The sequence below is a fragment of the Lytechinus variegatus genome, chromosome 6, assembly GCF_018143015.1.
Source record: "Lytechinus variegatus isolate NC3 chromosome 6, Lvar_3.0, whole genome shotgun sequence".
NCBI classification, from domain to species: domain Eukaryota; kingdom Metazoa; phylum Echinodermata; class Echinoidea; order Temnopleuroida; family Toxopneustidae; genus Lytechinus; species Lytechinus variegatus.
Genome location: NC_054745.1, coordinates 21137978 through 21161385, shown reverse-complemented (window position 1 = coordinate 21161385; position 23408 = coordinate 21137978). Strand labels below are relative to the sequence as shown.

Here is a 23408-nt window from a genome sequence, read left to right as displayed (position 1 = left end):
TGTTGGTAATGATGATGGTAGTGACGATGATGATGCTATTGATGCTGGTAATGATGATGATGGTAATGATGATGATGGTAATGATGATGATTATGAAGATGATGGTGATGATGAAGATGATGATGGTGATGTTGGTAATGATGTTGATAGGTATGATGATGGTGTTGATGTTGGTAATGATGATGATGGTGGTGATGATGATGATGATAAGTATGATGACGATGAGAAGTATGATGATGATGATAAGTATGATGATGATGAGAAGTATGATGAGGATGATGGTGTTGATGTTGGTAATGATGATGGTGTTGCTGTTGTTAATGATGATGATGTTAATTATGATTATGATAATGATGTTGATGATGATGATGATGATGCTGATGATTAGAATAAAAGAACACGCCTCTTTCTCCTATTTTTCTTACCACAAAGAAAGGTCCTTTGGAGACCCTCTCACATTCTCCCAATTCAGCCAAGCAGCTAGCAGCATAGGCGTGATCATCCGTGGAGTAATCCTTCAAGCCCCAGTTCATGTCACAGACCTGGAACTCAAATCCCCGATCACGACAGAATGCCCGCAATCTAGGATAGGCCTTGGCTACAAGAACAGCGCGCTCTGCTCCAAAATCTGTTGAAAAAGGATTAAAAAAACACATTCAAGTCTGGTATGAAGGCCATGGCTTGGTATCTTAAAAGACAAACTGTAGGCCTATTTATAAAGGCAAATATTGTTTTCAATCTACCAGAAAAGACCATCCTTAATTGCCTCAAACTTGTAGCCTGTACATGAAGACTAGAGGCCTATGACTAATACATTTAATATTTTGGCCCGTATTCTGAAGTTGGGCTTAACTTAAACTCGGGTTTAAAGTTGTGGTTTAAGTATGAACAGCCAATTGTTACATAATCACTAACAATAGAGACATCATACTTCAGCTCATTCGGCTCTCAAATCATTTATAATTGTGTAGGAAGTATAAATAAATGATTGTTTTCACCATCGAAGAATCATAAAAGAGCACATTTAACATAAGAAACATACAACTTAATAAAAATTTGATACTTTTGGCTTTCCGTGCTTGAACCACAATTTTAAACCTGAGTTTAAGTTAAACCCGACTTCAGAAAACGGGCCCACAACTTTAATGAGGAGCCATAAAATGAATTAACCCATCAACTACTGACTTCTTCTTTTCCCATAGGTTTTGCACAGGGACCAACTGGTTCCTGTAGTCAACGGGTTAATAAACAACAGATTCTCCTTGTTACTGTTTGGTATCCTTGCTCTAGTCATTTCAATACAGACATGGCTCCAATATTTTACTTGTTTTAACATTCATTCTGTCCTTGAAGTAATTTGATTCAGATTATAGTTCCAATTGTAGACAGAGGCCCTTATTCTAAAGTTGGGTTTAACTTAAACTCAGGTTTAAAGTTGTGGTTTAAGTATGGAAAGCCAAAAGTATCAAAATTTTTATTCATTTGTATGTTTCTTATGTTAACTGTGCTCTTTCCTGATTCATCGATATTGAAGACAATCATTTATTTATACTTCCTACACAATTATAAATGATTTGAGAGACGATTGAGCTGAAGTATGATGTCTCTACTGTTAGTGATTTATGTAACAATTGGCTGTCCATACTTAAACGACAACTTTAAACCTGAGTTTAAGTTAAACTCGATTTCAGAATACAAGCCAGTATGTTTGTGTCCTTTTTCCATTACTGCACGTTGCAGAAGATTGCTAAAGTAACAAATCTATGTTTTATATTCACTGGCAGTCAGTTATGGTAAGAAATATCAGACTGCTGTATTTTATTGTTTGAAACAGAGAAGGGAATACAAAATATCTTTATAAATTCACAAGTTTGCATAAGAAAAAGCTCCCTGCATGCTAAGATAATACACGAGAAAATAAGGACATAGAAAGATACATCTTGTGTCGCAAACTGATACCCTTTCAATACTCAATTTCGTAATCGCATCCCTTTATCATAACAAACATACCGACAAGTAAAACATAAACTTTTGATACTTTACCTGTGAAAGTAGATGAGACATAGAGTCTGAAGATATTGGACACCCAGGAGCAGCGGACATCTACGTGGCTCTTCAAGATACTGTCAACAACCTCTTGATACTCCATGGACCTTCTTGACTCCAACCCATCCTCAGGATAAGGGGTAGGTACAGGAGATACACATGAGAGGACTTGATGGTCATCTGCTGGGTTCTGATGTACACTGTGACGACCTTGTGCTGATACCGTCGAATGACACCTGGTGTCCATCCCAAGGGAAGGAAGCTTCAGGTCTTTTCCAGACTGGGCAGCCAGAGGTGATGATACTCTACTTGTACTGATTGTTGGCAAATGCGACAAGTGACTAGGTGATTTGGCGAGAGGGGACATTGGGGAACCTTTAGCTGACTTATCAGCTTTGATGGCCAATTCCGGTGGCTTAGGAGTTCTTGAGGAACTTGCAATGGTGCCTGCGACGCTTCCATCGCGACTAATGCCACTTGACATGCGAGACCGTCCTGAAGAGTTCCTTGATCCCATTGAGGACATACTGTCTGAGATGGACTGTAGTTCTAGTTTTTCAGAAGGAGCTTTGTCAAGTCTTCCACTGGTTGCTGGAGGATTCCCTTTCTGGAACAAAGGCTGGTCCGCACCTGCTCCTGTCAACGGTTCCAGGATTGGACTTGCCCTGGTTTCAACAGTTCTGTTGACATCATCCTGGGATGTTTCTGGAGCTTTGTCCACTGCTCCATTAGCAGGAACAGATTCATCATAATCAGGAGTTGGAGGGTGATCATTTGGCAAAGGTGTAAAGGAAAAGGCTCCAGGATATAAACCATCTACGATATGCCCCTCCTTGCTCACACGACCACCGATCTCATTATACTTGGCAAAGATGTCAACTTTGCCAGGTGTCTGAGGAGAAAAGTAAATGACATTGCTTTTCTGTAAGAGATAGTGGCACAGGAGTTAACTCCTCAGTGGATTCCTAAATTTCAGAATATTCTTTGAAAATGATGATGTATGAATAAATCATATGATTTTATATAGTATATATATATTTTTGGCATTCTGTATTCCATTAATTTTCAGGATGCACTGTAACAATATTCCTTAAGTCTCTTAAATATTTTACTTTTAGTCAAAGCATGGATTTCTAGATTAGAAAAGAAAATAACACATGCTCAAGTAAAACTTAATTCCTTGGAGTGAAGATATCATTTTCATTTCATGACAGTAGATTTACATCATTTATGGAAGTACTGTATCATGGGCAAATCCAGAATTTCAGATTGGGGTAGGGGTCACAGAACTTCTTTTCCCAAGCCTCAAAAAATGTCTTCACTCTAAGAAATACCTATTCACACCTTCACCTCAAAAGATGGCAGGGCCCTGTTTTACAAAGAGTTATGAGTGATCTGATAAACCTCAACTACATGTAAATTCATCAATGTCATAATTGATTCTCCAAGAAATTTTACAATGTCCTTTGAAAACAAAGAAAAGTAAGTTTCAAGAAAACAATGAATGCATGGATATACATCATATCTAGAAAATATTTTTGAACAAACATTAATTTTAGATGATCACATTGCTGGCTTTCCTTAGTTTAAGACGGGGTCCAGAAAGATGCATTTGCCTCTTAACCATGGCCCTGGGAAGTGCAGTGCTGTTTATTTCAAGTCAATTTTCTTTCAAACCAGGACACCCTTTTAGAAAATCATTCCCAAGCCAAGACCCTGATGGTTTATGTGCATAAACTGTTGATTACAGGTGATTCTCACCCTTGGTTTGAATTTGTAAGTTTTATCCCCCTGGCTGTCTGATTCGATCGTCTCATCATCCATCCAGGGATCAGCCCTCTCTCGAAAGCGTTTCTGGACAAAAAGCAAAAGAAGAAATAACATAAACAGGATTTATGCAGTATCATCGTCCTTCAAATATTCTACTCTGAGGTTTATTTTGTCGTTTTATTTCAACAGTGTAGCCCTTTCAGTTACAAGAACAGCTCGACCAAGGGGCCCTGTATCAACAGAAATTTAAAACATAACAAAACAATATCACATAAAAATTGTCAACAAAATCAACATAATAGGTGCACAAGAAAAATAGAAAAAAAAGAAAAAAATATGAGTATGGACGAATGCCAGTGTCAGAAATGGTATATAGAAAAGATAGACCTTAGTTGTTTTTCATGTGAAAGTCTCTAATGAACTCTTGAATTGCAACCAAATCATTCAAATCCATACCTGTTATCCTCATTTTTGGACTCCCTAGTTGTGCCATCCACATTTTGTGTAGTAACTAGAAATGTTACCTCCTTTGAAAGTTATTTACGGTTTATTTTAGAGTGTACTAGTATTGTTGAATGTCAGCCCCACACCCTTCCCCTCCCCTATTAACCATAGTATTTCTAAATATTCTGAATTCATAATTGAATTCATTATTTTACTGTCTTTACAATGAATTAATTAATATGATGGTTATATTGATTGATATATGTATTTATATATCATGCTTATAATCTTATAAGTTTCATACATTATAGCCATTATTATTATTGCCATTATTATTAATATTATCATTATTATTATTATCATTATTATCATCATTATTATCATCATTATTGTTTTTATTATCATTAATATTATCATTTTTTATTATTTATTATTTTTTATTATCATCATCATCATTATCATCATCATCAGCATCATCATCATTATTATCATGTACAGAATTTGGAGCTTCACTTATAAATTTTGTTAAAAATACTATCTTACCCTGAGATATGATATAATCTTTCTATCATTGTTCAGTCTCATTTTCTTCAAAGCTTTACGCCTTGAATACCTCTGGCTTGAACTCTGAAAAAAATAGAGAAAGCAATTCACAGATAATATTAGGGATAGATACATAATTAAAACAAGAATCGAGAGAGCCACTATAAGGCATATGTGCAGGGGAGGGTAGTTTATCTTCAAGAGTGAGCAAAGAATTGACAACATGAAATAACATAATAACTAGAATAAAATTTGGAAACGCTTTTTCCTAACTACACCAAGGTCCCGTAACATAAAGCTTAACAATGGTCATAAAACTTTGTTTTACAATTGATTGCATTGGTTATAATATACAATTACAATTAGTCATGAAAATCAAGTGTACAATTATTCATTAACCTTTCTATTACACGACCCTTATTAAGGGAAATTAAACTAGAGGATGGGAGATCTCTGCATGAAATAAGACTTGATCTGCTTTTCAAGTTGCTTATTGTTACCAGAATTTTGAGCTTCTTTTATAAAATATTTTTGTTGGAAATACTATCTTACCCTGAGATATGATACAATCTTTATATCATTGTTCATTCTCATTTTCTTCAAAGTTTTACGCATTAAAAACAATTAATTAAATGTCGGTGGTGACAGAGATTTCCTGCAATAGGGGATGGCAGTGATGTCTGTAAAATGATCTACCAAAAGGAATTATGCAAATTTTGGTAATTTGAAGAATAAATCTGATCAAACAACCACTTGAACCAGGCTTAATCTTAAGATCAAATCCCAGCCGTCAAAAAAGTGTTCCAACCCCGAAGATTTCATGAAAATATGTTGTTGCTTTCCAAAGTGGTTCACTTAAAATTTTTTGATTGGATGTACTTACCCCATTGGTATCAGGTCCTGCATATGATGCGGATATGAACTTTGAAGTCGGGTCCTCGACCTTGGTATGCGATGTGGAATCAACTGAAGACGGAGCCAGCTCAGTCTGAAAACAAAGATATTAATGAGATCTTACATAATTGCCAATATAATTACTCAAATGTGTCTTGCATCCACACTGTGCTTTCTTTTGGTATTAGCCCCCATCCCTCCTCAAAAGAAGGGACCTATAAGGGAGTCAAGGGACCCGCCCCCCCCAAAAAAAAAAGGCAACAAGCAAACATTAATTGCAAGTAAAGAAGACAATCACTCCTCCCCCCTCTCGATGAGAAGGGTTGGGCTGAAACAATATATTTATTTTCATCAGGGGCAGGGAGGGGACAAAATCCCTGGACCCGAAACTATTCACACTAAAACCATCAAAAAATTTACAGTGAGACCTTTTTATATTAGTTGATGGTTTGTCAAGATATTTTTTTATTGTATACTATGAATTGCTTCATTCATATTTCAATCCAACTTTTTTGAATTCTTGTTTTGAGTGTATTGCCATGGAAAATGTATTTATTTCACTGTTTAGTTTGGATTGTACAACACCCTGAAAAAATACTGTTGGTAAACATATTAATGTACGTTGGTTAAAAGAAAATTGATTGTAAAACAAAATTAATTGAGATTTTTTCAAACAACCACTGATAGATTCATACGTTAACCAACCCAATATGTTGGACAAAACATTCTGATAGTGAAGATGAGAGTGATTTCAGAGGTGAATGGGGTTCAAATTCACACCGCTCCGGTAGTAACGCGGGAGAGTTGAACATGTTAGCCTACACCATGATACTTCTAAATGTGCCAAATCATGCACTACCCTATTTTCAAAAGTTAAATATAGTTTCGGTCTTTTCGATTAATTATAGAAAAATAGGCACTACCCGACATCAATGGAAACCATAGAATACCAAGGCATCGGAATAGATAAGTATCTGTTTTGCCCCCTGCTCAGTGAACACGCATCAACAAAACGGCAAAATTCTATTAACTGGCAATAATCTCTTTTGTCATAACAAAACCCGTTGCCCTCGATATCTTAGCATTTCAAAGGATTCTGGACCATCCTTTAGTCTAAGAATAGCTGGACTGAGGGCATTTTGGTATTTTAAATAGGCTAAAGATGGAACGATTACCTCTAACTACGGACCGGGGGCGAAGGGTTTGTTGATTAGAATGATTATATGCCGCGTATAGGTAAAGGGAAAGGAAGAAGGACATTCTAAAAAGTCTAAACAAGAAGAGATATAATGAAAGGAAAGTGTTAACAACTGTCATGACTGCCAAGAAAAATATCATCGTGTCCCCCTCCCCCTCAAGGCTTTGACACGAATTGAATCTCATTTTAATAGGAATTGTTAACTTTTACTTTGATCATAAACAGTATTTTTTACTTTTCGAAAGCAACGATAACCAGAATTCCCTGCAAAATGGAGGCACGTGTAATATCCACGTTCGCATCGAAATCGTTATACATATATTAATCGTTATATTTATCGTTATTTATCGTTATATTTATCGTTATATTAATCGTTATACATATATTAATCGTTATACATATATATATATATATATATATATACATATATATATATATATATATATATATATATATATATATATATATATATATATATATATATATATATATATATGTATGTATAGATGAATTTTCGCAACTGCAATGGGAACAGATTCAAGAACGCAGTAAATCTATTGAAAATTCCCGTCAAATGACAAAGCACAGCTTGGATGTCTTTGACTGAAATTGGTGAGCTAGAGCAGCAGCTTTGTCCAAAATTCCGGAGCTGACGACAAAATTGAAAAAAAAATCATTTTTTTCAGACCCAAGGACGAAACTGCTGTTTTGATTTACCAATGTTCGACAAAGACTTCTTGGTTGGTCTTTGTCATTAGGGCATTTTACAATACATTTTATATGGTCTTGAATGTGTCGTGCGTCGTGAAGCGAGAATCCGTACCCTCGGACCGGACGCATCGAAGTATTTTTATTTTGTCGGGGTTTTAACAAAAAAGAGACAAGAGTCACAAGACAACGAATTACATCGAAATTGCCCCCAAATATGAAGCTACACGATGATTGCACTTCAAGAAACAGAAAATCAAAATCTCGCCTATGAGTTTTTTTTTAAACACTATATATCGCCGCGCGTTTTGCATACGGGCGCATATCTTTAGAGGGGGGGGGGGGGTGTCGTCAGAAAATTATATGATTTTATATTATCAATATTAAGCGCCTACGGTTTGCCAGCGACATGAGTTTCTTGACCATGTGGAAAAGATTTCGACTCTAGTATGTATAGCCTTATGACCGGTTATTAATTAATGAATCGGCATGACGATATAAAACATCTTTCCAAGTCAAATTTTAAAAGCCACGTGTGATCGTGGTAGCATAAAATATATTCCAGGTGATCTTCTAAAATATGTTGACATGACGACGTAAATCATGTAAATTACGTCAAGATATGGCCTGATATGGCCATGTCGACCACCAACAAAAAGCCGACATGATAAGTCGGGTTTAACTTAAACTCAGGTTTAAAGTTGTGGTTTAACTTTAAGTATGGACAGTCAATTGTTCCATAAATCACTAACGGTAGAGATATCATATTTCAGCTCATCTGGCTCTCAAATCATTCACAGTTGTCTAGGAAGTATAACTGAATTGATGATTGTATTTACCATCAATGGATAAGGAAAGAATATAAACATAAGAAACATACAAATTAATAAAAATTTTGACACTTTTGGCTTCCCATAAATTTATTACAGAGCTAGACCATGGCCTAAGTTAAACCTGACTTCAGAATACGGGCCAATATCTCGCAATATCGTCAAGTAGCTTCATCACACGCGTGAACAAAATATCTAACTTGTACTCCATGCAAGAGAGAGAAAAACATGCAGTGACAAACTTTTATAATGAAGAAGTGCAAAGGTCCTACTCTTAATTTGGGGCATGCCTATTGAAAAATACTAATTGACTAGGAGTTACAGATCACAGTGGATCGTTTTCACAACAATCCTCCAATGTAGTGATCAAATGAAAGCTAAATTTATACTAACATATTTTAATAAGATGACTAATAACATTAATTTATCAGTACTCTTGTACATGTAAACATTAATTTTTACAAGAGAATCATTCTAAAAAAAAAGAATTTTCGATTAAAAGATATGAAAAAATATCGTAAAGGTTAATCAGGGTTCGATATGTCAATATTAACCATATTCGAACAGATAAACCCCTGTAGCTTCGCGTGCAACCCTTTATTTAAAGGCATGGTCACACCGCCCGAGCGTTGTTGGAGCGGTCGTGGAACGGAGAGAAAAAATCATCATCGCTCGCTACCGTTCACCATTTTCGATTTCGATTGTTTTTTTTTGTTTCCGATTTTTGATATCGATTTTCACCCCAATTTTGAGAGCGAAATTCGACCCTCTTTCCCTACCGCTCCGCGACCGCTCCCACAACGCTCTGGCGGTGTGACCAGGCCTTTAAATGGAAACTCCAAAGCAAGCACTGATTACATCCAATACCTTTTCTTCAATTAATCGGCCTTCACTATACACAACGCCGCACTGACGATCACCTTTGGCAAATAATCGATGTTGTGAATGGATAATGGACTACAAGCGAGCAAATATTGAATGGAGTTTGCGAGATCATTATCCCGTGAAAGAGGGTATTGTCCCATTGTTATCTGGGCATACTAATCGATCTACTAGTAAACACTTGTCGCTTGAGTTGCTCGCCACGAGGCTCTGAAGATGATATCAATATTTCTGTTTTTGTCTGTACTATATGTTTCTGTTTGATTTCGTGGGGTAGCATACATTTAGGCCTACACTCAACGCAAAAATTAGCCCCCCCCCCCCTTCACTAGAACCGGAACGTCGTTACGAAGTGCCCCATTAAAATGACGAAAATCTAACCCGACATGCAATGCCAATCATGAGTCGAATTATAGCTAGCAGTCGGATGTTTTTTTATATATATATATTATTTTTTTACCGACCATGAAAAGCATTTTGAAAAAGAGAGAGACTTGCTCTCTCTTCGAGAAAAAAAGTACAAAATAATCATGTTAGGCCTCATGCTGAAAATAAATATACCTCTTCTACAACTTCAACTTTAAACAATATATTTTCCCCATTAATCTCTCCCCCCCCCCGCCGATTATCCAGTAGAAAATTTATCTGATATTTTCTTGTACGATGTACGAATTTCCTTTCATTCCTTTCATTCATTTATTTCACCTTCACCTTCACCTTCATGTGTAATTTGATTTATTTGTCGCTATGAGCAATATCAAATACAACACAGGTCACAGAGCACAGGATATTTTAAACAATTATTGAAGACTGAATTTATAAATCATCGGAGAAATCAATAATATTTTGATCGATAAAATTGCGTCAATTGCGGTTTACTTTATCGCATCTTATCTGACTGCTATCGTCTGATTGTTAGCGCGAATATCAGTGAAATCGGGTGACAATCAACCAATCAATCACGGATCATTGTTACGTCACAATTAATTTGATCGAGGAATCTGTCCTTGTCATAAACATCAATGGAGTGACTTTTAAACCTATAGACGCGCAAAAGGAGAGATGGGGTGTAGGAGAGATTCAAAGGCATGGCCCCGCGAAGCTGGGGTGCTGAAGCAACCACCAAACTTACACTGAGGATGCTGCTTGTATTATTCTCCATAGGCAGCACCTCCAGATATTGGAAGATGTGTAAAATGAACAAATGCAACTAAAACGACCTTCATTTCGTAGTAAAACTTTCAATGTTGTTCTCCTTTTTTTCTTTTACTTTTCAAATTTCTCTGGACCAATTTAATATCCATTATGTAGCAAAAACCCTTTTTTGCTTTCTTTTCAAATTTCTAGAGACCAATTGATCTCAAGTTTGTCGTGAAAAAACTTTTTTGTAGTGAGAACAGTTTTTTTTTTACTTTTCAAATTTTCTTCAGCATCCACACTAAAAAAAACATCCCAGGGCCCTGTTCAAAGGAATATAAAGTGACCATACGTGATAAGCATCATTGGGGCATACCGGCGACTCATACTTAAAATATTATATTACAACATCTCTTCCCTCCCCCCCCCCTCCCCCCGAAGGAGAAGATCGAAGAAAAAAATGTAACGACTGCTATTGCTAATGCTACTTCATTTATTCAATGGGGGGGGGGGTCTCATTTTCGACATTACATCCAAGAGCCCCGCTCTCACCCCCACCCTTCCCCAGGAAAGAAGAAGTATAGACAGTGATGCTATAAAGTTAGTGAATCCCACAATTAAATGAACATAATAAAGCGTTCAAGTTCAGTCATGTTTCAGATATGTAATTGTGAACTCAGGTAACAAGATATTACATTCAATAAAGTTTGTTTCTCTGCGCTCACGGGACATTGTAGTGTTGTTGTCTTCATTCAATTCTCATCATGAAGGAGTACATACATGACATATCTCTTTGGGATTCACTAACTTTTTAGCACCATGTATTCTTGTATGAAAAGTGAAAATTGTCTTATTGCCATTGCCAAAGTTAGTTCATAATTTAAGGACAGGTGCATGCACATCATATATCATTCACTCCTTATGATTTTCAGAGGGGTTTTGTAGCATTAATTCATTTTTCTTGAATCGCTGGCCCTTGTTTTATGTTTTATTCTTATCTGTTTGAATTGTTTAACTTCAAATTGTTTACTTTTCTGTACTTTTCTTATTTACTCTCTATATCATCATTGTTTATATTTTTTCATTATATTCTTCTTAAAATGTTCTATGTGTAAGGAGCCCCTTTAACAAGTTCTGCTTCTATGGGGTCCCAAACCTATCATGTCTTATTATTTTGGTTAAACTATGTAATATGCGTCTTGTCTGATTGGTTTAAATAAACTTGAACTTTAACAGCTTACAAATATATATATATACATATGTATATATAAATACATATATATACGTCAGTGTACGTATGTTAAAACGTCGAAAATTTGGAGTTCAAAATAAACTCAGTTGGAACTAAGTAAAATGCATTTCCACTTTGCTTCATTAATATATATATATATATAGTAAAAAAATTGATGAAGAGAACAATGGTAGGCGTAGCTTTAAATAAATCAAGGTCCCAAGAGCTATCTACCCTTTGGAAAAATTGGTGATGCCGAAAAAATGTCTCTGCCGGGAATCGAACCCGGGCCCCCAGCTTTGAACGCTGGTGCCTTAACCACTCGACCACAGAGACGGGTTAATAGCTAGACTGAGCCCGATCCGATTGACCGTCAGATAGACAGATTTTCGACACTATACCAATTATATTTTATATATATATATATATATATATATATATATATATATATATATATATATATATATATTTAATCGGATCCGCGCTGTATTTGAAGAGTACCCACACGGAAAAGGCGATTATCTGGTCTGTGACACCTCACTCACCCCCATTACACGGACCCATGACGGCCCTTTATGTTTATTCTAGTGTAATTAAAGTGGACAGGGTCCGCTGCATTTAAATGCCATAGATGACTATTATCAGTGTACATGCACCTATACCTTGAATTTGTATTTCTGTCTTTGTTGATAGGCCCCTAACTACAACCAAAACATTGAAATGTTCAAACTTTCCTATGCTACATATGGGCTAATCACGTCTCGTTCGTCAATATTTTGTAGTGAGTGTGAGATATGGTTCATATTCATAATGTAAAGGTTCACCTTATCATTTCTTTCGCTAGAGTGCAGGCTATTTCCTATAACCCGGCTAGTCCGATCTTCTTTCTTTCTTATTTTCTTTTTTTTTAATCTCTGTGGCTAATTTAAACAACAGTAAACAGTAAATGTTGTTTAAATTATCCACGTACATGTAGATTGCAATCGGGGATTGTAAGTAGGCCCTACTACTGTTTACGGGAGACCTATACACTTAAAGGACAAGTCCACCTCAGAAAAATGTTTATTTGAATCAATAGAGAAAAATCAGACAAGCACAATGCTGAAAATTTCATCAAAATCGGATGTAAAGTAAGAAAGTTATGACATTTCAAAGTTTCGCTTATTTTCAACAAAATAGTTATATGAACGAGCCAGTTACATCCAAATGAGAGAGTCGATGATGTCACTCACTCACTATTTCTTTTGTTTTTTATTGTTTGAATCATACAATATTCCGATTTTTACGAATTTGACGATTAGGACCTCCTTGCCTGAAGCACAAAATGTTAAAACAATGGAATTCCACGTGTTCAAAATAAAAATAAAAACATTTCATATTTCATGTAATAAAATACAAGAGAAATAGTGAGTGATGTCATCAACTCTCTCATTTGGATGTAACTGGCTCGTTCATATAACTATTTTGTTGAAAATAAGCGACACTTTAAATGCCATAACTTTCTTATTTTACATCCGATTATAATGAAATTTCAGTGCTATGCTTGTTGCATTTTTCTCTTTTTATTCAAATCAAGTTTTTGTTGAGGTGGACTTGTCCTTTAAGTTTAAATTGATTTAATTTTCTCGTCTTCCCCCCCCCCCCCTCTCTCTCTCTTTCTCTTGTTTTATTGTTATCCAGTTTCTGCTGAAAACATTATCTATCATTGTGTCCATGATCGAATAAAATTCATATAGCGTGAGCGTGTATGTTATTTTTTTCTTTCTCAAAGTTGACAAGACGATTTTTCTCAAAGTTCCTGTAAATCAGAAAAAAAAATAATCCAAATGGTTGCCCAGGGCCAGGCGTTCATGACATGGAATAACAAACACATTAAACCGAACAAAGTTCAATCTTGTAAACACTAGTATATACCATCATGTAAACGATGCGTGCAACAATGAGAATTCAATTGGTTTTATGAGGTGGTATGCTTATGCCCATCCATAAAAGTCATGTCATAATTATAAGATTTTCAAAGCGATCATTCTTCAAGAAATATGGTCAATTCGGGGCAACTAAGAAAGAAAAATAGAACTTATTATTCCCCCATTTGTATTTGGTATAATGGCCAATATAAATATTACAAAATGACCAAAAAGAAACATGACACTAGATATACGCATGGTATTAAAAAGCACTCCCTAACGATTAAGTGAACATTTCAATAATATGTATAATTTGAATTTTGTTTGTAATATTTTGTTGTTGTTTTTACTTATGAATGGAATATATGCAATCAACGATTCAATCAATCGTGTCATCAAAATCTACAATATATTTATTGAATCAATGATGTCTCAAATCATTACATAAGGGCATTACCATTGTTCACTGCAATGACGTCATAAAGTGAATTCTGAGAGGCATACAAGATGAATTATTCTCGCCAAAAAGGAGGCAAACGATGTTTCATTCGAAGCGCAAATAACCAGGGGTGGTATTCTGAGATCCATTTTATCTCAGATAAAATAAAATATTTTATCTCCGTTAAAATCAGTGAGATAAAATACCCTTAAAATCTCTCCGAATTGGTATTCTGAGAACCATTTTATCTTCATTTTATCTCTGTAAGACACACCTATTTTTTAATCAATATCCAATTAGAAACGCGCTTTTATAGCTCTCTCATATCACTCAACCAATTAAAATCCATTCCGCCAGGAGGTGTGGCAAAGGGGCCAGATTGCGTCAATTTATTGACTTCAAATACGCTTGCACTATACGCTTGCGCGTCTTAACGGAGATTTCTTTTTAACAAAAAGGACAATACTCCCATCTTTTTTCGAAGTCTATATCGCATCTTTTCAAGCATTATTTCAAAGACAATATTAGTAAAGAAAAGTCTTATGAAATACTCTCTGATTGTACAGGAATAACGTTAAGGGGTTATTCTCAATAAGTATATAATTTTTCTTCATTTTCATGTCACTATTTGGGGTTAATTCACCTAGAAATACTGGTGAAATCAACGTCGCAGAGATAAAATAGCCTCTACCCTCTTTTAAGTTTATTTTATTTTTTCTTCAAAGTAACATGGGCGCAAGCACATCATCTGCGTTGCAATGGCCAGATACGCGATGGGTATGTGTACGCAGGCATTGTTCTGTTGCGTATCATTTGTAGATACGCAAGATAAAATTTATACGCAAGATAAAATCTAAAATTTTATCTGAGAGATAAAATCTCATCTCAGAATACCAATTTCATTTTAAGAGATAAAATAAAATATTTTAAAGATAAAATGACCTCAGAATACCACCCCTGGGGTGGTATTCTGAGATCCATTTTATCTCAGATAAAATAAAATATTTTATCTCCGTTAAAATCAGTGAGATAAAATACCCTTAAAATCTCTCCGAATTGGTATTCTGAGAACAATTTTATCTTCATTTTATCTCTGTAAGACACACCTATTTTTTAATCAATATCCAATTAGAAACGCGCTTTTATAGCTCTCTCATATCACTCAACCAATTAAAATCCATTCCGCCAGGAGGTGTGGCAAAGGGGTGAGATTGCGTCAATAATTGACTTCAAATACGCTTGCACTATACGCTTACGCGTCTTTACCGAGATTTCATTTTAACAAGAAGGACAATACTCTCATCTTTTTCGAAGTCTTTATCGCATCTTTTCAAGCATCATTTCAAAGACAATATTAGTCAAGAAAAGTCTTATGAAATACTCGCTGATTGTACAGGAACAACGTTAAGGTGTTATTCTCAATAAATATATAATTTTTCTTCATTTTCATGTCACCATTTGGGGTTAATTCACCAAGAAATATTGGTGAAATGAACGTCGCAGAGATAAAATAGCCTCTACCCTCTTTATTTTATTTTTTCTTCACAGTAACATGGGCGCAAGCGCATCATCTGCGTTGCAATGGCCAGATACGCGATGAGTATGTGTACGCAGGCATTGTTCTGTTGCGTATCATCTGTAGATACGCAAGATAAAATTCATACGCAAGATAAAATCTAACATTTTATCTGAGAGATAAAATCTCATCTCAGAATACCAATTTCATTTTAAGAGATAAAATAAAATATTTTAAAGATAAAATGACCTCAGAATACCACACCTGCTTTTTAAGGGAATGGGTATGTCCTAGTGCTGGTTGATTTGAGTCAGCGATACAGTGAACGATTCTAAAGGAAGAACACATAAGCTGACCAAAGTAATGTCCACTATTGATTTCCAATAGGCAAAAAAATGCACATTATGCATAGCCACCAGAGTCTTAAACCACAATCATTACCATGTTATACCGTAACAGACACACCAACGAAACCGACTCCAAACCGATTGATTGTATGTTATTAGAAATAACGGAATAGCTTTGATCGGTTTGTACCCGGGTTCACCGGTTTGACTGTGACAGTTCATAATGCTACAGTTACACCAACGAAACAGATTTCAAACCGATCGATTGTATGTCATTGGTAATAACGTAATAGCTTTGATCGGACTGGAACCTGGTACGCAGGTGTGGATGTGAAGGTGTCATAATGCTACAGTTACACCAATGCAACCGATTCCAAACCGATCGATTGTATGTAATTACTTATAACGTAATAGCTTTGATCGGCCTGGAGTCTGTTTTACCCGGTGTAACTTGAACTTTATCATCAGTCAAACAAAGGCAAACCCACATAGTCCCATCGGCGTTTCTTGAACATGACAACCGTAAAGTGGCTGGTGCGGGGGTCAATTCCAACTGACCGCGAAGGTCTCATATCATCATCCGGGGATGTGTAGAGGCAAGTGTTTACAGCGTTGCCATGGTTATGTGTGCATCCCGGATCACGACCCCGATTAGGGCGTGACGCAAAGATACCCGAAATCTAATCCAGACACGATAAACATTTGATGACAGCTGACATGATTTGGGACATTCGGAATTATAGCTTGTTATTTTAAAACGTGATCGAGACATGTCGGAACATTTCTGATATCATCCATATTCCAAACAATACATATAACAGTATGATCAGACGAGGAAGATTTTCGTTTTACTTCAGAATCATACGGTTACATGTGTAGCTAACTGTACACATATAACCGTATGATTCTGAAGTAACTAACTGTACACAATTACTGAAAGTAGGCATATCATAAAAAGGAAGAAGAAATGTACTGTAGATCGTTTGAGAGGCCCACGTAAGAAACAAATCATATTTTTGTGAAAACAGCTAAAGCTAAAGGTACATCTTCCACATTTTCTGAAATGGTTGGTCAATTTTTTTTCTCGCTCTCTTCTTTGGTCGTTCCTTCTTTTATAGATTGTGTTAAGGAATCGAAATAATGATACAATCTTCACAGGCTGATATTGCCATCGAAATTTAATTTATTGCATGCTTCAAAGAGTGAATCATTTCAATTAAATTTGACTATATTCAGACGATAGTGTTTTCTGCAAAGCAGGTTTATTGCTTGTCAATAATAACGTATCTATACATCGCGATTAGAAACGTCATGAATGTAGGACGATGATTCCATGTTCAGAAAGGTAAATTGCCTATTCGTCCACTGCCAACTCGTCCACTCATACATGGTCTACCTTCATTTAGTCTCATGCCATTCCGTCCATCAACATTTCGTCTTTAGAACGCGACCATTTGGTCCAATAATCACTTCCTCTAATCACCATTTCGTCTAATAACCAGTTGGACTAATACCCATTTTCTTTTCATTCATTATGCACAATGAACATTTTAGTTTAATTAGACCAAATGGTATATGAACTAAACGGCTATTGAAACAACTGCTTATTAGACGGAATAGCATTAGAATAAAAAATGAAAGTAGACCATGTGGTGAGTAGACGAACTGATGATAGACCAAATGGTAGTAGACGAGTTGGCAATTGGACGGATTGGCATAAGACGAATTGGAAATAAACCTTCACAAACACGTTGAAAATATGGCACCACAATAAAGGTAGGCCTACATGCTGTTTATCATTCAAAGTCAAAGTCACATACTTCTATTTGTTTATAATGGGTGATATTCTTACAATAAATGGTTTATCTATTACATGTACACATGAGCAGATACAGGTCTGGGAGTCCAAACGGGGTGAGTACCCCCCCCCCCCCTTACGCCACCTTGACGCAAATGTGGGCATACAGAATACACTGAGCAGAGATGGATCTTTTCTGAAGGGGGTGCATTTTGTCCCCGAAATTTGACAAGTGCCCCCCCCCCCCATCCGAAGAAAGGTCACCACTGAAATATGAAGAATAATTGGTCTCCTGAAAAAATACAAGCTAAAATGGAGAGGTCATCACTCGCGCTCGCATATTCTGCCCCCCCCCCCCTCCATCCCCGATCCGTGTCTGTTGAGTTGCTTCATAATAATGTGCCCTTCCTAAGTTCCTATCAGTAATAATTATAATAATAATAATAATAATATAAAGTTCTTATATAGCGCATATCACACTATGACTAATGTCTCTATGCGCTTCCAAAGACATGGATATTATCAAGCAGCCTTTCAGCGCTCAGTGTATACATTTCAAGGAATAAATTCCTGCCAGGTACCCATTCACCTCACCTGGGTTGAGTGCAGCACATACTTGCTGAAGGAAACTAATGCAATAATTTTCAAATTGTTGAGAAAATTAGCATTTTGCTGAAATAATATTATATACACATTTTTAGGAGCTGCTCGCATTTAACGTCACAAAATAAAAATGTTAAAACTCCATATCGCCGTTTATATTCTTTGACAGATCTTTAGTAATCATCAAACCTTCGACTGCAGTTTTCTCAACTTTTCTGCTATTATTACAACCAACGTGAACTTCCCCTTTGAATGAAGACCATTGGGGAGTGAGTGATAGATTTGGACATATAGAGACCCATTTTTGTTATATTCTTACTGCTAAAAAGAAATAATGTGCCCCGCCTCCCTTTTCGAAGCCCTGTCTCCGCCTCTGCCTAATCATTTGATAGATAGATGCCTTGTTTTTTGTGAAGAGTATTACATATACGTGAGGAGTATATACATATATATAATTATAACTGATTATCTTTGAGTAGGTGCTAAAAGGTCGCGGAGGTTAACATTAAGATGCTTGAGAGTGTAGGCCTACTGATTGTGGAATTGAATTGTGCTTATATATTATCTTATATCATGTTAATAACAGTACCCGGGGGGGGGGCACTTCCATTCACGAGTGGATACCATGTGCGACCATGGGGTCTCGAAAAGCACCCTAAACACCTAATTTCCATATTCTGAAAATGCACCCCTTAAGAAGTATTGGCGTGTGAAACCCTACCCTTAACAAGTATTGGAAACAAAACGATACTCTTGGCAAATATTCCCTGAAATGAACCCCTAAACAAGTACAAGAATGTTTTATTGTTACGGCTCCTTCGGTCGTCGGCTTTAGCCGCTTTACCTTATTTGGTTTAGTACGACCCCCCTTCTACACTTCGCGCAAATCGGACTCTAAACACGAAGTGTTGGGGTAAAAAGGACATCCTTTATAAAACATTTTTAATTTTGTTTTATCATTCCCGCAAATTCGACCCTAAACACGTAATTTTCCTAGTGAAATAGATACCCTTTTTCATTATTTTTGTGTTTTTGACACCCTTATCACGTTACGTGCCCTATCGTGAAAAATCGTGTTTTTTGGTCGCGCATGGTATCCACTCGTCAATGTAAGCGCCCCCCCCCCCCCCGGGTAGCAGTAGCTTGAATATAACAGGCATTTCTGTGGTTTGGGATGATTTTAAAAGATTAATGAAAAATATTATAAATATGTGCATTTCAATACAAGGAGTTTTAAAGCCTTATGTATTGTTTCGGTAAATCCTACTCTCAATATTTTCACAGTTTAGATTCATTATCACACAAAAATGAAGGAGAATGTCGTAATGAAAAAAGCATAGAGCTGCAAACCTTTATATTTGGAAACCTTAAAGGGGAAATAAATACAAGTTTACCCTGAAGGAAAGGTTATTGTAAAAATACAAAAAAATATGAAACTCTTGGTGAAGGTTTGAGGAGAATCAAACAATGATTAAAAGATGAAATTAGAATTTGAAGTTTATGACTTGTGTCGTCATATATGCATATGCTATGTAATATAAAATGCATATTTTTTATATGTATAATGGTTCATGATAACTATTTCATTTTTCTTTTCTTCAGAAGCAGATGTGAGACGATTTGTCTGTTGATACACAATACGATAAATACGAATATCCAACTTTCTCAATCCTTGTTCAATTTTGATCAAAATTTTGTTCAATTTTGATCAAAATTTTAAGTTTTGTTTGATTTTACTTTATCAGTACAAATCGTATTATTTCACTCATCATCATCATTCACTATTCATTTCTATAATTACCATCATAGTACCAGCATTTATATTCTTATTAGATAATAATTATCATTAATCTTTATCCTCATCGTCATCATCGATTATCTTCAACATCATCATCATCATCAGCGACATTTACTATCATTTTCCAGTGACTTCATGACAACTGATTCAAATGATATTGGCCTTCATCACATTCTGCGAAACGCCGGCAGACTACCATTCAAGAGTTACGTAAAACAACACACCATCTAAAGTTTTTTCAAATACAAGATTAATCCTACCTTTCGGCCGTAGCTCCATGAGGACCTTTCACTGTACGAATTCCGCCTGTAAAACTCAACGGCAGATTCAGAATAAAACCTGACGTGGCCGTCTGATCCCCGAATTCGGTTGCTAGGGCGAGGATCAGCCATGGTGTCCCGCGACGAAACCTCTACTGGGACGGTGCACCCCACGACAGAGCCGGTCTTGCTGGCCAGATTTACCGAATAAACATCCAATATTTGGGCGAGAGCGGACATGGTGGCTCCATTATTCCATGTTAAAATTGGAAGAATCGGAAGTTAGCTAGCTTAAAATGTTACTCTAATCTTTAGTGACGCAACGAGCTCGATTCAAGCCTTCACACTTGAGATGTATTTTAAACTTCGACGATGTTCAGATATATTTTATACACGTTATAAGCGGTTCGCGATGAAAAGAAAATCACAGCTTTTCATTGTATTGACCTATTCAACCAACTTTGTACATGTTGCATTGCCATGCCAATTTTCACGATCTAGATTTTGCAGTTTGCTCTGCAGCAAACAAATTTGTTTCCCACCTTGGTTCAAATAATAAGTGGGATGGAATTTAGAGGTGCTATATATCACAGTTGAGAATGACCGAGTAACTTGAGTGTATAGTCTTTTTTATCGACTGGTGTGCGATCCAAAACTTTGAGACGAGTATAAATCAATATTCCAATGCTGTATACTTGGCACGTATAGAATTTCTCAATGGGGGTGCTGAGACGCTTCAGTGTGTGTGCGTCTGGTAAACAATTGTTTGGTGTAGCATTCGACAGTTTGTTGTGTTGAGCGAAAGAAATCCGGGTATTAGCGGGAATATATATCCTTCATGGTTTACACAAGTGTATTAGTGATAGGGGTGTATTAGAGAGGGGCAACCTGGTGAGGGGGTAAACACCCCTCTTGACTCTCCAAATCTCTCTTTCCTTTTCCCCTTTTCTTGATTCCTTTTTTTTGTTCCTTTTTCTTTCTTTCTTTATTCTTTCTATCTTTCTTTATAAGAATTTTTTTCTTCTCTTTCTCTCGATATCTTCCTTTCCTTTTCTTTATTGATGTCATCGATCGTCATTTATTTCTTTCTCCCTTTCTTTTTCATTCTTTCCCTCATTATTTTTCATTCCTTTATTTCTTTCTCTCTCTGTCTATATCTATCCTTCCCCTCCTCTTCGTTCTCTCCATCATTTTTGTTTATTCGTTTATTTCTTCCTTCCTTTCTTTCATCCTTTTTTCTTCTTTCAAACACCGCTCCCCTTTACAATTTTCTATACATTTTCTGTCACCTCCTCCCTCATTCATAAACACATGCACTTATTTTTTTTCTGTCCCCCTCCCTCTTTCTCTCGTTCTCATATTCTTGTTTGTTTAGGATGCTCTCCATGGTAACAGTACGATTTCAATCTCACTCGATCTATCTCTCCCTCCCTCACCGTTTACCTAAAATAGTGAAGAGTTGAGTGTTCAGAAAAAGGACCCACCCTTGCATAGATAGGTCATAATAAGGCCAAATAGAGCATGAAGATATGAATACAGCAACTATAATATGAATAAAATAGTCGTTATACAGGATTTAATCCTCCCGAGCTCACCCCCGGCATGCCCGGAGGCAATGAGATGTGTTTCCCTGATCAATATTCCTTTCATAATTATGTAGAAATATTTTTTGATTGCATTTTCTTTCAATTATTCAATTCTTAATGATTCATTGATGAATGGGGAAATCGTTATGGTTATCTGAAGAACTGGACCGATACTACACATTTGTTCACCAGCTACACCTACACCCCATTGATAGTAATAACAGTAATTGAAATGAAAATCATATTTTGATATAAAAATTTCGTATCCGTATATAGGTCGATCGTAAACATTGTAAGGGGACAAGTCCCCTAAGCCCCCAAAAACTTTTTCTCCACCATCTACGTGATCTAGTCATATACTCTCTGGTGGGTTTGTGGGGGAAAGGGTGGTTGCGTGCGTGCATGTGTGTGTGTGAAAACTGCCTGAGATTGAAGCAAGGGAAACATCTATTTTGTATCGAATTGATTTTATCGTGTTTATAGTGTCTCTATCAAGATATTTATAATAAAACTAAGTCATTTATGCATATACAGTATTTTTTTCTTCATCTTGAAACCTGTGGGATATTTTTTCCCCCAACATGTTTTTAGGGATTCATCCAAAACCGATTATATAAAATTAACGTAGATAATTGCAAGCAATACAAACCTTCATGTTGTTACGCAAAGAGTGAGCCTACAAAAATATTTACCATCCACAGAACCAAATAATAGTAGAATGAAATGTCTAAAATACAATAGTATAGACTGACTAAGAAAACTATAGGCCTACTAAGCCTCAACACTCCATGTAGACCTCACGATCCAAGTCCTTTGGAAGCGCATAGAGACGTTATTTATAATGTGTTATGCGCTATACAAGAACTGTCTATTATTATTATTATTATATGATAATTAGTATTCATGAATGATCTGTCAACAGCAACCCCCTCCAACACACACACACACACAATCATACAAACTTTATAATTGCATGGGTACATCTCCCCTCTATCTACACCCTATAGTGGCACCACTTCCATCAACCCATCCCTCCCCCTCTCCCACCCCTCTCTCTTTCTCTCCCCACCCCCCCCCCCCCTTTGATTTTCATTATCTCTTTCTCTCTTTCACACATGCACCTGTCCTCCATCACAAATTGCCTTCATATGATTTTGTTTTTTCGTTTAGGCATCGTTGCACAAACGTTACCATTATATTAACTTTGCCATCCAATCCTGTTAACTGTGGTAACAATGCTAATCAACCAATCAGAATCAAGAATTTCGGGGAAGTTACCAATGGATGGCAAAGTTACTATAATAGTAACTTTTATGGGTGAACTGCCCATTCGTCTATTGCCGCCAACTCGTCCACTGATCACATGGTCTACCTTCATTTAGTCTATATTGCCATTCCGTCCATCAACATTTCGTCTAACAGCCAGTTGGTCTAACAACCATTTGGTACAACGATCACTTCGTCTAATCAC

The 23408-nt window shown here is 36.3% G+C and overlaps 1 protein-coding gene across 7 annotated transcripts in view; it reads right to left on the bottom strand.

The window, feature by feature from the left end:
* The window catches only part of LOC121417179, a 52056-nt gene extending 30971 nt beyond the window's left edge, over positions 1-21085 (bottom strand). For 4 of the 7 annotated variants that reach the window (XM_041610776.1, XM_041610773.1, XM_041610774.1 and 1 more), the window contains exons 1-6: positions 20352-21085; positions 5687-5791; positions 4804-4887; positions 3808-3900; positions 2044-2938; positions 426-628 (exon numbers count right to left, since the gene is read on the bottom strand). In XM_041610776.1, the coding sequence (XP_041466710.1) occupies positions 426-628; positions 2044-2938; positions 3808-3900; positions 4804-4887; positions 5687-5791; positions 20352-20591 (1620 nt within the window). In that variant the 5' untranslated portion in view covers positions 20592-21085. Of the gene's footprint in view, positions 1-425; positions 629-2043; positions 2939-3807; positions 3901-4803; positions 4888-5355; positions 5364-5686; positions 5792-20351 lie in introns of those variants that run through there. The other 3 variants (XM_041610777.1, XM_041610778.1, XM_041610779.1) reach the window with 2 other exon arrangements.
* Between the last annotated feature and the right edge of the window lie 2323 nt (positions 21086-23408).